A 14,506-nucleotide genomic window follows, 5' to 3' on the forward strand; every position below is an offset into this window, starting at 1 on the left:
GCCACCATGTGGTTGCTGGGAATTGAACTCAGGACCTCTGGAAGAGCAAGCAGTGTTCTTAACCTCTGAGCCATCTCTCCAGCCCCCACACTCACAGTTTTACTCCTCTGTACTTTTAGTAAAGAATACAAAAGGGTGGGATTCATTGTGTAAATTCTTTTCTTTGTACCCCACCCAGCATTTCTCTGTCTCTGTCGCTCTCATTAAAAAGTTTATTTGTCTTATAGAACCTATAACCAGTTTTTCTCTCCTACGTAATAGAAACTTGTAAGGCCATGTGTCACTTGTAAGGTAGGTGGAAACATTGCATCAAAAATTGCCCTCCACCTGTAGGGCCAGCACCACAGACCTTACTTCAACAGTCTGGGAAGTACAGTCAAACACAAGCCAACCCAAATATTCCTAATTTAGGACATGGGATACCAGTTTGAGAAGTATGGAGCTGCCCAAAGCCTGTCTGGGAGATTCTCCAGGTCCCTCCTGAGGTTACAGAGGCCATACCTGAGGCCAATGGCCTAAAATCATATCTGTACCAGTCCTGGTCAAGTGCCCGAAAAATAGGCCTTATTCTTTTTGGTTTCTGAATCTGGGGGATGTAAAAGGTGAATAGTTCCTTGTAATTTCCTGGTCCCTGTGAATGCCTTCTAGAAAACCCCGATTCCTCACCCCTCCAAAAATCAAAGTTCTGTCTTCCTAAATTGCTGACCATGCACCCTTTTGGTGAGCCCTTGAGTTCTGACCTTGAGGTTTGGCCAACAGCATCAAAAACAAACCCCAATGCCACCTCACCATACCTCTGCAAATGTCAGGCTCCAAACCATTCTTACTGCTCACTCATTTTTGAACACTAAGTATAGAAATAGCCACTTGCTCTTTGCCCCAGTGCTGGAGGCACAGCTGAACTGCTGTGTTGTGCCTCAGTGGCTGTTTATCTAGAATAGTGTCTTCAAGGCAGCTAGCTCTGCTTTTTTAGCAGCCTCTCTTTAATCCTCCAGCATTCTGGAGGCAGGGACAGGCTGATTCCTATGAGTTCTGGGCCACCCTGGTCTAGTGGTGTGTTGCAGCCAAGGAGAGGACATAGTGCAGTAATGTCTCAATACTAAAACCAAACAACAAACAGAAAAGGCTGCCTTAAATTGGATAGGCTGGGCCAAGGAGATGGCTCAGTGAGCAAAGGTATTTGATGGTATGCTATGCCACCTGAATTCAATCTCCAAAGCCCACCTAAAAGTTGTAAGAAAAGACTCCACAAACTTGTCTTTTGATCCTTACAAGTACCATGATATGCACACACCCACCCTATCACCCAAATATGATAACAAAGTTTTGTAAAAGTGGGACAGGCTGGCCTAGAATTTCTTCTGTAGTTCAGGCAGACCTGTATTAAATTGGGATGCGGATCACTTTGAAATGAGTTGGGGTATAGGTCACCACAGATCCAGAAATGAGCTTGAGTGTTTGTTTTTCCATAAAATATTAACTTTTATTTATGTTTATAGATATTTTTTCTACATTTATATGTGTGTACCATGTGTGTGCAGTACCCTGAAGAAGATAGAAGAGGATGCCAGATCCTCTGGGACTGCAATTAATAGACCTGACATATGGCTGCAAGAATTGAAATTTGGTCCCCTGCAAGAACAGCTGTTACACCCAGTTCAAGAGCCCCAAAAGACCTACAGGAATCAACTCCATTGCAAAACACACGAGGGTCTTTTTATTACAAGTTCAATGCGGGTGGCTGCCCTTTACAAAGACATAGGGGCAAGTGACCCCCGGCTCTGGGAGATCAAGGTTTTTAAAGGAACAAAAACGCCAGTGGGGTAGTACAAGCCTTGGGATAAGAGGAACAAAACACAAGCAGGGTAGTCTCTAGGGAAGCTGACCTTTAAAATGATTGGTCTGTTTTTAGGCGCCAAGACTGCTCACTGTCAGGCCTGGCTACCTAGGAGACATCTGACCTTTGGTTCTTAGGGGCTATGTGACTCCAGTCACACCCTGGGTGGGGGACTGCTGCTGGACCTCTACTCTGAAAGGAATGTGATCTGGTGATTCTTCCCTAGCCCCTGGGCTGGCCCTCTACTCTGAAAGGAATGTGGTCTGGTGATTCTGCCCCAGGCCCAGGAATTAACTCTAAGTTTTTTAACCTTTACAGCCAGTGCTCTGAACCTGGTGAGCTATTCTCCAGCTCTTTATTCAGATATTTAATGCTATGTTTTTATTCTCAGGGGCAACTTGGGAGTCAAACTCAGGCCAAAACATTTTATCGAAAGCTCTTTTGAATACTTAATTCTAGCAGAGCTTGAGAAATGGTTCTGCAGTTTAAAAGCACTGATTGTTCTTCTAGAGGATTGGGGCTCAGTTCCTAGCAACCACATGTCTGTACTTGCAATACCAGGGGATGCCCTGACCTCCAGGGGTACTTTACAAACTTGGAGGACAGAGAGACATGCAGCCAAAGCACCCATATATGTACAATAAGATTTAAAGAACCCAATTTCTTCTACTGTTATGCCAGGTTCACGGGACCCTCAGAGACCACCAGGAGACGACTCGATGCAATTGCAAGAGAGCTTTATTACGAGCGATCGAACTCGGGACCCAAGTCTCACTGGTGCAGCAGTAGAGAAGTGGGACCCTGAGCTCTGAGTGAACAGGATTTTTAAAGGGAAAGTCTGTGAGCTGGGGGTTTCCATGGCAGCAAGCAGGGGGGCACAAGCCTTGGCGTTACAAAATTGGGTGAAGTTTAGCAGGGTGGGGTGACCTTTTCTGAGGCACATAATCACAATGGCTAAGGCATATAATCACAATGGCTATTTTTCTAAACCATATCTGAAACATTGGGGAGAATTTTCCCACCCGATTCTCAACCAATTCCCATTGATTATTGCCAGGGAGTTTGTCTCTATTTTCTATGAAGCATTTATTCTGTTATATTTCCTGGAGGCTGTTGCTAGGAGAGTTAACTTTGTTTTCTGCCAGGTGTACATTCTGTGATATTTCCTGGTGCCTGAATTCAGTTCCCAGTCAAGATCTTTATTTCAAAATGGAGTTATATTCAGGCTATCTTAAGCTCTTCACTACCATTCACTAAATTCTGTTCCTAGATGTCTTAGTTAGAATTTTATTGCTGTGAAGAGACACCACGACCAAGACAATACTTATAAAAGAAAACATTTAGTGGGGGCTGGCTTCCTGTTTCAGAGGTTTAGTCCATTATTATCATGGTGGAAAGCATGGCGGTGTACAGGCAGACATGGTGCTGGAGGAACATATAGTTCTGCATCTGGATCTGAAAGCAGCCAGGAAGCAGTTCTCATTCCACTCTGGGCAGAACATAAGCATAGGAAACCTCAAAGCCCACATTCATAGGGGCACAATTTCTACAACAAGGCCATACCTACTTTACCAAGGCCACACCTCCTAATAGTGCTGCTCCCTGTGGGTCAAGCATTCACACACTTAAGTCTAGGAGGCCCAAACATAGTCATACCGGCATACCAGATGTCCAAGAAACAGGTCAAAGAGCACAGCAGGGCTGGAGAAAGGAGCAGCGTATTACTTCACCTACCAGAAAAGAAAGTCCTGAGTGACTTAACAGCCCTCAGGAAAGGGATGTCCTTGGTTCATTCTGCTAAGGGTGTGATTGGACAGATCCTGTGTTCATGGTTCTTACTCGTGAGGAATTTCCTTTCTTTGTTTTCCTTTTTTTTTTTTTTTTTTCCAGTTATTTAATCCAAAAGAAAATGCCCAGGAGATAAAAATTTCCATGAAAAATGCTGTTTTGTTTTACCCTAAGGAAGCTGTTCAGAGATGTCTTGATATCTTGGTCGGAAGCTAACTGTGAATGTTTTCTTTCCTGTTGTCAACCTGGAACCATGGTGAAGGGAGTTCTATTTTGATCAGTGATTTTACTAACACATACCTAGCTAGCTCTTTTGCTCAATTCTTTTTTGTTCTGTTTTTCATATTGTTTTCTGGTTTTGTTTTGTTTCTTGTTGGTGTTTTGTGTGTGTGTGTGTGTGTGTGTGTGTGTGTGTATATTGTTTTTTGTTTTTTACAAATTCTGAATTTCTGCAGTTGAGATGCTCTGAAGACAGATGCCACAGCACATGTGTGAAGGTTAGAGGACATGTTGGAGTAGTGGCTCCTCTCCTGGGTATTGACTTCAGGCCCTCATACTTGGTTGCAGGAGCCTTTACTGACTCAGCCAACTAACTAGTTCCTCTCATAGCACTCTCTTCAAACCTAATCCTCCTATTCAGTATACGGGTTGTAGTTGCTCTGTTTTCATTTTGGGGTAGAGAATACTAGGTCCTCATTCTTGAGCCACCCCATACTTGGTCAGCATCTGTCCACTGAGATTTAAAGAATAATTTATTTTGAGGCAGCATCTGGCTAAGTTCCCCAAATATTTTGTCAACACGTTTTGTAGTTTAACTGGTGATGCTCCTGTCTCAACCTTCTGTGCAGTGGGATTCCAGGACTGGATCACTACTCTCAGTCCTGAATTCATATAACAAATTAGCAATATGAGTCTGATTTAAGTAATTTAGCTAAAGGTGTTTGAATTATGGTTTTTAAAAATGTGCTTTTGGTACCTTTCATATTTTCTTACAGTCTATCATGTAGACTTTATCTCTAATCTCTACTAGTCTTTCTAACTCTATCTTTCTATATATTGATTCTTTTGTTTCCATTTTTGTGTATGTGTGTGTTTAGGTTGTGTGTATATGTGTGTGTGTTTAGGTTGGGGGTGGTCCTTTTGACAAGGCCTGTGGCAGGCTTTCTCACGTGCCCCGATGAAAGCACCAATTGAACATTACTTTTGGTTTTGGTCCATGGGCAGACTTGGAAAGGTCTAGTCTGTTGCTTGGATCATCTTAAAGGAAACTATGACTGTTGGCCTGAAGGGGTGTGGCTACTGTGCACTCATTCTGAGGCATCCTGTGTTCTTCTGCCAGCATTGCTAAATTATCTTTCTGCTGACTGTCCCATTCTTCACCTGTACAAAGTGTATCAGAGCTGGGATGACTTTGCAGTACAGGCACAAATTCTACAGCAGTGCCAGTCTCTGCAGGTCTGGGACCATTCTGTGCTTGGAGTGGAGGCTGGGCTGGAAACCACTGTGCTGTCTGTCTATTAACAGCACTTTGTCTCCAGAGGAGCTGCTCTTGCCACTCAGGCCTCACTAGCCAATCAGGTACTCCAGACAGAGAGAGCTACTGGTCAGAATGTGGTGGGTGCTTTGGGTCCTGCATGCTGCACTGCGTGCTCTGTTACAGGGCTGAGGAAGGTTCGCCTGGTCCCTTGTGGTACTGTGACCCACTGCTGGGAGCTGTGAAGAGACTGGAGCAAACTTGGAATTCAAGGGGCTGGGGAAGCTGTCCCCACTCAGTCACAGTCCTTGTAAGGGTTTGTACTAGGAGCTGGACTAGGTGTCCTGTGTGATTCTGTTTGTTCACCTAAGGTCCCTGCACCTCCCAGGAGGAAACAACACTTAGTCACCCTGGCTGCACCTAAGCAAAACATGGGTAGCAAAAGCCCTTGTGTGAAAAATCCTTGCTGCTTTTGTCATTGTGCAGTGAGTGCACCGCAGCTACTTTTACTGTCTCCTGGGGAGGCAGATTTGCTGACTTGTAGAGATCTAGTTTCTCCAGTGTCTTCTAGAAGTTCTGCAGTTCACATTCAGGTGTAGGATCTCTCTGCAGTTAATTCTGTGCAGGTGTAATATCAGCATTAATAACACATTTGCAAATAGATGCTGCTGTTGTCCAGTCAGGTAAAGCCAAACCTGTTAGGCTTCCTGGCCTCATTCCTCAATATTTATTCAATTTTAATTGTTTTTTTTTTTAACCAGGTCTCATGTTCTGTTGTTCTCTTTATTCTTTCCCAAACAGTACAGACTTTATTGCAGGTGTATTTGACGTTAGAGAATGTCACTGTCTTTAGTAGTTATCTAATTTTGTGTGTTGATCATTTTTTTCATTCATGATGACCTTTACTTATCAGTTTTGTTGTTGGTAGCATTAGTTGTTAGATTTTTTTCACATTTTTTGTTTGTTTATTCATTTTACATCCCAGGGTGCCCCCTCCCTCCTTACATTCCAGTTCCCCCTCCCTCTGCTTTTCCCTTCCCTCTCCTTTTTTCCCCAGAAAAGGGAGCTCCTTCACCCCATATCAGCCTTCCCCAGCACATCAAGTCACACCAGGACTGAGCATACCCTCATCCCCTGAGGCCAGGCAAGGCAGCCCTGCCAGGGGTAAGGCAGGCAATAGAGTCCATGTTAGAAACAGCCCACCCTCCACTCGCCAGGAAATGCACATGAAGACCAAGCCACCCATTAGCCACATGTGTGCAGGGAGCCTAGGTGCAGACCATGCATGCTCCTCAGTTGATGTCTCTGTCTCTATAAGTCCCAGTGGGTCTGGGTTACATGTCTCTGCTCGTCTTCTTGTGGGTTCCTGTCATCTCTGTCCTCCATCTTTCCCCCAACACTTCCACCAGAGCCCCCGGAGCTTTACCCCATACTTGGCTGCAAGTCCCAGCTTTTGTCTCAAACAGCTACTGGGTGGAGCCTCCCAGGCAACAGTCAAGTTAGGCTCCTGTCTGCAAGCATAACAGGGCATCATTAGTAGTGTCAGGAGCTGGCTCTCTACCATGGGGTGGGTCTCAGGTTGGGCTAATCATTGGTTGGAGCATTCCCTTAATCTCTGTTCCCTCTTTATCCCACGAGGCAGGGTAAATTTTGGATCAAAGGTTTTGTCAGTGGGTGATTGTTCCCCTCCCTTCACTAGTCTTGCCTGGCTAGGTGGTGAACAACAGAACACCAACAGCGCAGTCTATGTGATCCACAATTAATAAATGGGATCTCATGACACTGAAAAGCTTTTATAAGTTGAAGGACACTGTCAATAGAACAAAATGGCAGCCTACAGATTACAAAAAGATATTAACCAATACTGTATCAGTGAGCTAATATCCAAAATAAACACCAACAAATCAAATAATCTAGTTAAAAATGGGGTAGAGAGCTAAACAAAGAATTCACAACAGAGGGAATCTCAAATGACTCAGAAATATTTAAAGAAATTCTCAGTGTCCTTAGTCATCAGAGAAACGCAAAGCAAAACAACCCTACGATTCCATCTTACGGGGGCCCCAAGATTGTGGTGACCAGTGCGCATGATGTCTGACGAGCAGAGGATCTGAAACTCTAAAACTGGTGAGTGAATGGGTGGCTGAAGCCAAAGCATTGACTTTGAGGCTTCCTGCACTACAGGGGAGAACTTGGTAGCTGGAACAGATTGGACCTAGGACCACCCCCCCATCTCACCTCCCCTGTAGACATCTCCAGAGTCTGAGAGTAGTGAACTGTTGGCCCCCTGTACTCTCCTGTGCCCCAGTGGCAGCAGTAGCCCAGGTACAGGCCAAACAGTGGAATCCACTGCAGGCCCAAATCTCTACCCAGAGTAGAGAACCTGAGGCAGCGGCAGTGTGGGACCACTGTGCTTTCTACACACACCTGCAAAAGAGTAAGCCCCTGAGAGAGTCAGACATTGGATCCCTTTTACCCACAACTCCACTGTGAGCAACATTGGGATCCCTGGGACAGCTTTCTCAATGTTGAAGCCCCTGTTTTGTGGATCCTCAGTGGAGTCCAGGCAAACAATTCCTTGAGTCAGATGGTACAGCCCAGACAGATCTGAGTGCCTGGAGCACCGTGTGACGGGCTTGTGAGCCACCAAGCCATTCAGAGCACCTGTTGCAGGCACACTGCACCAGTGAACTAGCCATGTTAATGAATCAATCGGATTAACATAATGAAAATGGCCATCCTGCCAAAAGCAATCTAAAAATTCAATGCAATTCCCATCAAAATACCGACAAATTCTTCACTGGCCTGGAAATTTTCAATTTCACATGGGAAAACAAAAAACCCAGAATTGTTAAAACAATCCAGTACAATAAAAAATCTTCTAGAGGTATCTCCATTCCTGATCTCAAGCTGTACTATAGAGCAACAGTAATAAAAAATAGTTGAATCAAATTTAAAACCTTAGTAGCCTTATGTGGTGCTTCTACCCAGTTAGAAATGCAGCTTCTTGATGGCATCATCTCCAACAGTCACACTAAAGCACACCAAGAGACTGTCCTCATTGCCTCCACCATACCTGATCCAAGGTTTCCCAGGTTCCTTGAGGGAACTGGGTGGGGAGGGAAACAAGGGATAATGCCATGCATTCAGAGGAAAGATATATATTTAAGCCTGAGTTTGGAGGCCTCCAATATTATAATCCTTTCTTAGCGTAGAGAAGGTTATATTATAAAGCCTGTCACCCAGTCAGAGGAGTTGACTCCCCCCCTCTTTGGAGGAAATATTTTCTTCCTTTCATCTGTTTGTCTCTCTCTTTTTCTCACTTCCCCTCCTTCTCTGATTTCATTAGTATCTTTCATTCTTTCCTTTAGAGCTCTTTTCTACTTACGTTATATTCTTGTCATAGTTTCTATTAGCTCAACAGCCTCAGGCTCCTATTTTTGAAGGTATAGTCCACAATTAGTAGGACTAACTGTAAAATTAAGAGGTATGCCCTTTTGGGAGTAGGTTTGTCTTGTTTAGTTATGTCACCCTAAGTGTGCTTTGGAGCACTACAAGGCAAAGGTTTCTTTCTGTGCCTGCCTGTGTATCACGGTATAACACCCAGCCTCATACCTGCCCACTGGGATGCTTCCTTTAAAGATAATAATGGAGTAATCCTCTGTCACTATAACCAATCCTAAAGTATTCTATTAAAAGAATTGCCTTGGTCATAGTGATTTTTCATAGCAATAGCACGGTCACTAAGGTTGTTTATCATTTTGATACATTGTATCTCTATTCTGCATATGTTGCTAGTGGTTCCTTTAGGACAAGGATCCTTTCTAGAAGAAGTTAGTCTCGGAGGATAGGCTTTGAGTGTTTATACCCTCACCACCACTTGTCTTTTGTGTGGTTGAAACTGAGCAGTTCCCCTCTCATACAGCCACACTATCACCACCAATACTGATTCTATCCCTAAATAAAATACAGTAAACTAGAAGTTGCTTCTCTTCGAGAAGCCATTTTTTCTGCCATGATAGTTTTGTTTTTCTATTTGTCTCATTTGGAATTAGGTTCTTCTACATGTCTATCATCTTGACTTTTGAACTTTGGCAGAGGGTTTTATACCAGGGTATCTTTCATACAAGACATTCATACTGATCTCCAGAATGATTAGATTGCAGGTGTGTTACATTCTATATACCCATCTTTTTGTTTTTGTTTTCTCTAACTTTTAAAATATGTGCATGAGTCTTTTGCCTATATTTATGGGTGTGAACCATGTGAAAGCATGGTGTTCACTGAAGTTGTGGCATTGGACAATTCTATTGGCCTGGAGTTAGGAATGGTTAGGAGCCTCAAAAGTGAGGGCTGGAGATTGATCCAGGCCCTCTGCAAAAGCAGCAGATGATCTTCACTTAGCACATTGTTATTTTGCTGGTGGTGTTAATGTTTTGTTTTCTTAGGATTGTTATTTACTTTACTAATCTCTTTGAGAAACTCTTTGATCTGTCAGTAAATTACTAACTGCATTTTTATAGGCATATTGTATTAGGTTTACAGTTATACAGGAAACTCCAGTTTTCTGATAGAAAACTACATTTCTCTACTGGACGATCAGTTCTTCGGAGGAATTTTAAGCAAACCCCCTGCATGCTTCCTATCTTTTGTTTTATTATTTTTTGAGACAGGCTCTCATTATGTACCTTTTCCTATCCTGAAAATTACTGCATAGACCAGGTTGGCCTGAAATCATAGAGAGGGATTCACTTGTCTCTGCCTCTTGAGAGCAGAGATTAAAGGTGTGCGCCACCACACCCATCTTTTTCATACTTTTTTTTAAGTTAGTAATTTTGATACAATTTTGCAGATGTATCCTGAATATTGCCGCTCTGTTTGCATGTCTTTTTGTATATGTTAGTAGGCCTTTCTCCTACAGTGCCATATCCTATTCAGTGTGCACAGTAATAGAGGTATGATTCTCCTTTTCTGTTTCCTTCTTAAATGACTTGGTGATTGCATATGAAATTTTGTGCCATGGAATGACTACGTTGAACATGCAGAATTATATAAATATTTTCAATGAACCTTTACCATGCTGTCAGTCTCAGAATGTCTATTGCAGACATGTATGTCTACCTTATATATTCACACTATATACCATATATATATACATAAATGTATATATGCTGTGCTTTAGGATGCTGTGTCCTATGAGGATGTGCATGTGAACTTCTCTCAGGAAGAGTGGGCTTTGCTGGATCCTTCTCAGAAGAGTCTCTACAAAGATGTGATGCTGGAGACCTACTGCAACCTTACTTGTATAGGTAATAATATGAATTTTCCTTCACTTTTCATCTAAAGGTGATAAGCCTTTCTGAGAGATCGGTGCTCTTCTGTGATTTTTATTATTAAAGAGTAAGAATGTGGTGACTAAATCATGCATTGTTGTAAGGTTCACTGAAGATACTAATTTAAATTTTGCATAATTTCCACTAATATAGCACATATTTTCTGATACTGTATTTTAGGCTACAAATGGGAAGACCACAATATTGAAGAATATTGTCAAAGTTCCAGAAGATATGGAAGGTAATTTTCATGTGCAAGCTGATACATATGTGCCTCTGAAGAAATTTTAATGTACCCTGAAGTTTTAAGGAAAAGCAATAGTTTAAATAAGCACAGCTTTGTGTGATTATTAAATTTTCAAAACTACATATCTCAATGTCAGGTAGCTACCCTCTCTCTTCTCTTCCTATGCCCTTTCCCTAATCCCCTGACAGGGGAGGACCTCCCTCCCCATCTATCTGACCCTAGCCTATCAGGTCTCATCAAGGCTGGCTGCATCATCTTCCTGTGTGGCCTGGCAAGGCTGCACCCCCACCATCCCCACCACCCCCGGGGAGAGGTGATCAAAGAGCCAGCCACTGAGTTCATGTCAGAGACAGCCCCTGTTCGCCTTATTAGGGAACCAACTTGGAAACTGAGTGCCTATGGGCTTCCTTTGAGCAGGGGTCTATGTCCTCTCCATGCATGGTCCTTGATTGGAGTATGGGTCTCTGCAGGCTGCTCTGGGCCCAGGTTTTTTGGCTCTGTTGATCTCCTTGTGGAGTTCCTGTCCCCTCCAAGTCTTTCTATCTCCCTCTTCTTATCTCCCTCTTCTTCCATAAGGTTTTCTGCACTCTGCCCAAAGTTTGGCTATGAGTCTCAGTATCTCCTTCAATACACTGGTGGGTAGTCTTTCAGAGGTCCCCTGTGGAAGATTCCTGTCCTGTTCCTTGTCTTCTCCTACTTCTAATATCTATCCTGTTTGCCCTGCTGAGTGAGGTTTCAGACTCTTTCCTAGGGTCCTCTTTCTTGTTTAACTTCTTTAGGACTATATATTTTAGTATGTTTATCCTATATGAGACATGTATATAGGATATATATGTTATATATATATATATATATATATATATATATATATATGACATATATATATGTCTAATATCCACTTATAAGTGAATATATACCATATGTGTCTTTTTGCTTCTGGGATACCTCACTCAGGATGATCTTTTTCTAGTTCCTACCATTTGCCTGCAAATTTCATGATTTCCTTGTTTTTAATTGCTGAGTAGTATTCCAACATGTAAATGTACCATACTTTCTGTATCCTGTGTCCATTCCTCAGTTAAGGTACATTTAGGTTATTTCTAGATTCTGGCTATTACAAATAAAGCTGCTATGAAGCAAAGTATCTCAGAGAAAAAAGGAAATAAGCCTTAATAGATGTCACAATTTTAATCATGGTCACATGAGGACTATGTTGTAGAACTGTCCATCCACTTACTTTTATACCATTCAAGTATTATAAAAGGCATATGTATTGATTAGTGTATATTCAATACCTCTTATAAGCAAATCATCCATAATAAAGCTAGTATTACTCATATACTTGTAGTGACTTACGATACTTTAGTGAGGGGCCAGTTTATGAGAGTCAAGAAGATTATTGTGATGGAGAAACTTGAATCCCTATACCACATGTCTATGAGGAACAAAAACTTAAATTGTGTGAATGCAATGTGAACATCTTTTATTTGTTATTCTTTCTTTAATAGGTTTATCAGCTGTCCCTCTGGATACAAAGCATGTGATCTTAAGGGCTATGAAAAGAAGCAGTGTACATCTCTGTTTCCCAGAGCAATGAAAAGATATGTAGTCATCCCCTCTATGAGAAGACCAAGTGAATGTGATACAAGTTTACAAGTAATTGATTTTCCAGCTTCAGTGGAAATGTATCAAAATACTCACATTAGAGAAAGGCCCTATGAATACAAAGAATGTGAAAAATCTTTTGTCTGTCCTGATTCACTTTTCACATGTAGTGTGATTCAAACTATAGGAAAATGTTATGAATGCAATCAGTGTGGAAAAGCTCTTAGTTCTTCCAGTTCCCTTCAAAGACATAAAAAAACTCATATGGGAAAAGGAAATGATAAATGTGAGCCAAGTAGTAAAAGCTTTAACTATCACAGGTATCTTCAAATACACAAGGCAACCTATAATAAAGAGGATCTCTATGAACATAATCAATATGATAAAGCCACTTTACAATTATACCAAAGAACTCATTTAGAAAAATATCCCTATGACTATAATCAAGGAGATAAAACCTTTGCATGTCCTAGTTATCTTCAAATACATGAAAGAATTCATACTGGAGAAAAACCCTATGTATGCAATCAATGTGGTAAAGCCTTTGCATATAAAAGTCATTTTCACAAGCATGAAAGAACTCATACTGGAGAGAAACCCTATGAATGTAACGAATGTGGTAAAGCCTTTTCATGTAATGGTAATCTTAAAATACATGAAAGAATTCATACTGGAGAGAAACCCTATAGATGTAATCAATGTGGTAAAGCCTTTGCATACAGCAATAGTCTTCAGAAGCATGAAAGAACGCATACTGGAGAGAAACCCTATGAATGTAATCAATGTGGTAAAGCCTTTACATGTCATAGTACTCTTCAAATACATGAAAGAATTCATACTGGAGAGAAACCCTATAAATGTAATCAATGTGGTAAAACCTTTGCACGTAACAGTCATCTTCAAATGCATGAAAGAACCCATACTGGAGAGAAACCCTATGAATGTAATCAATGTGGTAAAGCCTTTGCATATCGCAGTCATCTTCAAAGGCATGAAAGAACGCATACTGGAGAGAAACCCTATAAATGTAATCAATGTGGTAAAGCCTTTGCATATCGCAGTAGTCTTCGACTGCATGAAACATGTCATTCTGGAGAGAAACCTTATGAATGTAATCAGTGTGATAAAGCCTTTGCCTGTCCCAGTTATCTTCAAATACATGAAAGAATTCATACTGGAGAGAAACCCTTTAAATGTAATCATTGTTTTAAAACCTACGCATATCGCAGTAGTCTTCACATGCATGAGAGAAATCATAGCGGAGAGAAGCCTTTTGCATGTAATCAATGTGGTATACCCTTTGCATGTCCCAGTACTCTTCACAAACATGAAAAATTTTATGCTGACAAAAAATCTCCCAGGAATCTAATAAATGAGGTCTAGACTTTCATATCATATTCATTTTCCCTATTGAATTGTTTTACTGGTGCTTGAGTAAGATTAGTAGATCTATTTAATCATTAAAATATGCTCTCCTTTTCAAACTGTAGGCATATTGTCATCCAAGAATATGGAAACACAGGACAATTTAAATAATAAAATCTATTTGCAAATGAAAATTATGTTTATGTTGTCATTATATTTTAGGCCATATTAGCTTATACTAATATCAAAATGCATGTTCTTAATATATTATGAGTATCACAAATGAATGCCAGAGGATAGTCTCAGGGTGTAAATATGTTTGGTACTAAGCTTCATGACCTGAGTTCATTCTCTTGGGTACCCACATTACTCATGGAATTTTTTTCTGAATACTGTGCTTGGGTTGTATATATACCCACATCTAGCACAGTACATAAACATTGTTGAAACCAAAATAGAGACCAGTGAGTTCACTCACCAGTTTACAGCACTTGCTGGCAAACTTGAGTAGCTCGGTTTGATCTCTGGTACTCACATAGTAAAACTAGAGAATACTTACCTATAAGTTGTCCTCTAGCTAGCATGTGTACACCGTAGCATAGGTGTGTACATAGAGCTAAAATGTTTTAAAGAAATGAAATTAAGGATACAAAGAAAGTAACCATAGTACTGAGAACATACAAGTTTACAAGTTGTAAAATTCCAAGAACTAATACTGTTCAAAAGAATGAGCATTCCTGTTTAAATCCTACATTATCCTTTCATTAGATAATTCAAAAATGGGTCATTTCAAAAAGAAATCTCAGCTGGGTGGAATGGGGCATGCATGTAATCATAGCACTTGGAATACAGAAGCA

At 41.2% G+C, this 14,506-nt stretch overlaps 1 protein-coding gene and 1 non-coding gene across 3 annotated transcripts in view; one reads left to right on the top strand and one right to left on the bottom strand.

Annotated features, from left to right (window-relative positions):
• The window catches only part of LOC110546224 (zinc finger protein OZF-like), a 33,459-nt gene extending 19,616 nt beyond the window's left edge, over positions 1-13,843 (top strand). For both annotated transcript variants that reach the window (XM_021632909.2, XM_060371252.1), the window contains exons 2-4: positions 10,282-10,408; positions 10,613-10,673; positions 12,188-13,843. In XM_021632909.2, the coding sequence (XP_021488584.2) occupies positions 10,282-10,408; positions 10,613-10,673; positions 12,188-13,667 (1,668 nt within the window). In that variant the 3' untranslated portion in view covers positions 13,668-13,843. The remainder of the gene's footprint in view (positions 1-10,281; positions 10,409-10,612; positions 10,674-12,187) is intronic.
• On the bottom strand, positions 801-942 carry LOC132648819 (small nucleolar RNA SNORA43). Its single transcript, XR_009587222.1, has one exon. It is a non-coding gene; the product is annotated as a small nucleolar RNA SNORA43 (small nucleolar RNA).
• Positions 13,844-14,506: the final 663 nt, after the last annotated feature.

Source organism: Meriones unguiculatus, chromosome 17, assembly GCF_030254825.1.
Source record: "Meriones unguiculatus strain TT.TT164.6M chromosome 17, Bangor_MerUng_6.1, whole genome shotgun sequence".
NCBI classification, from domain to species: Eukaryota; Metazoa; Chordata; class Mammalia; order Rodentia; family Muridae; genus Meriones; species Meriones unguiculatus.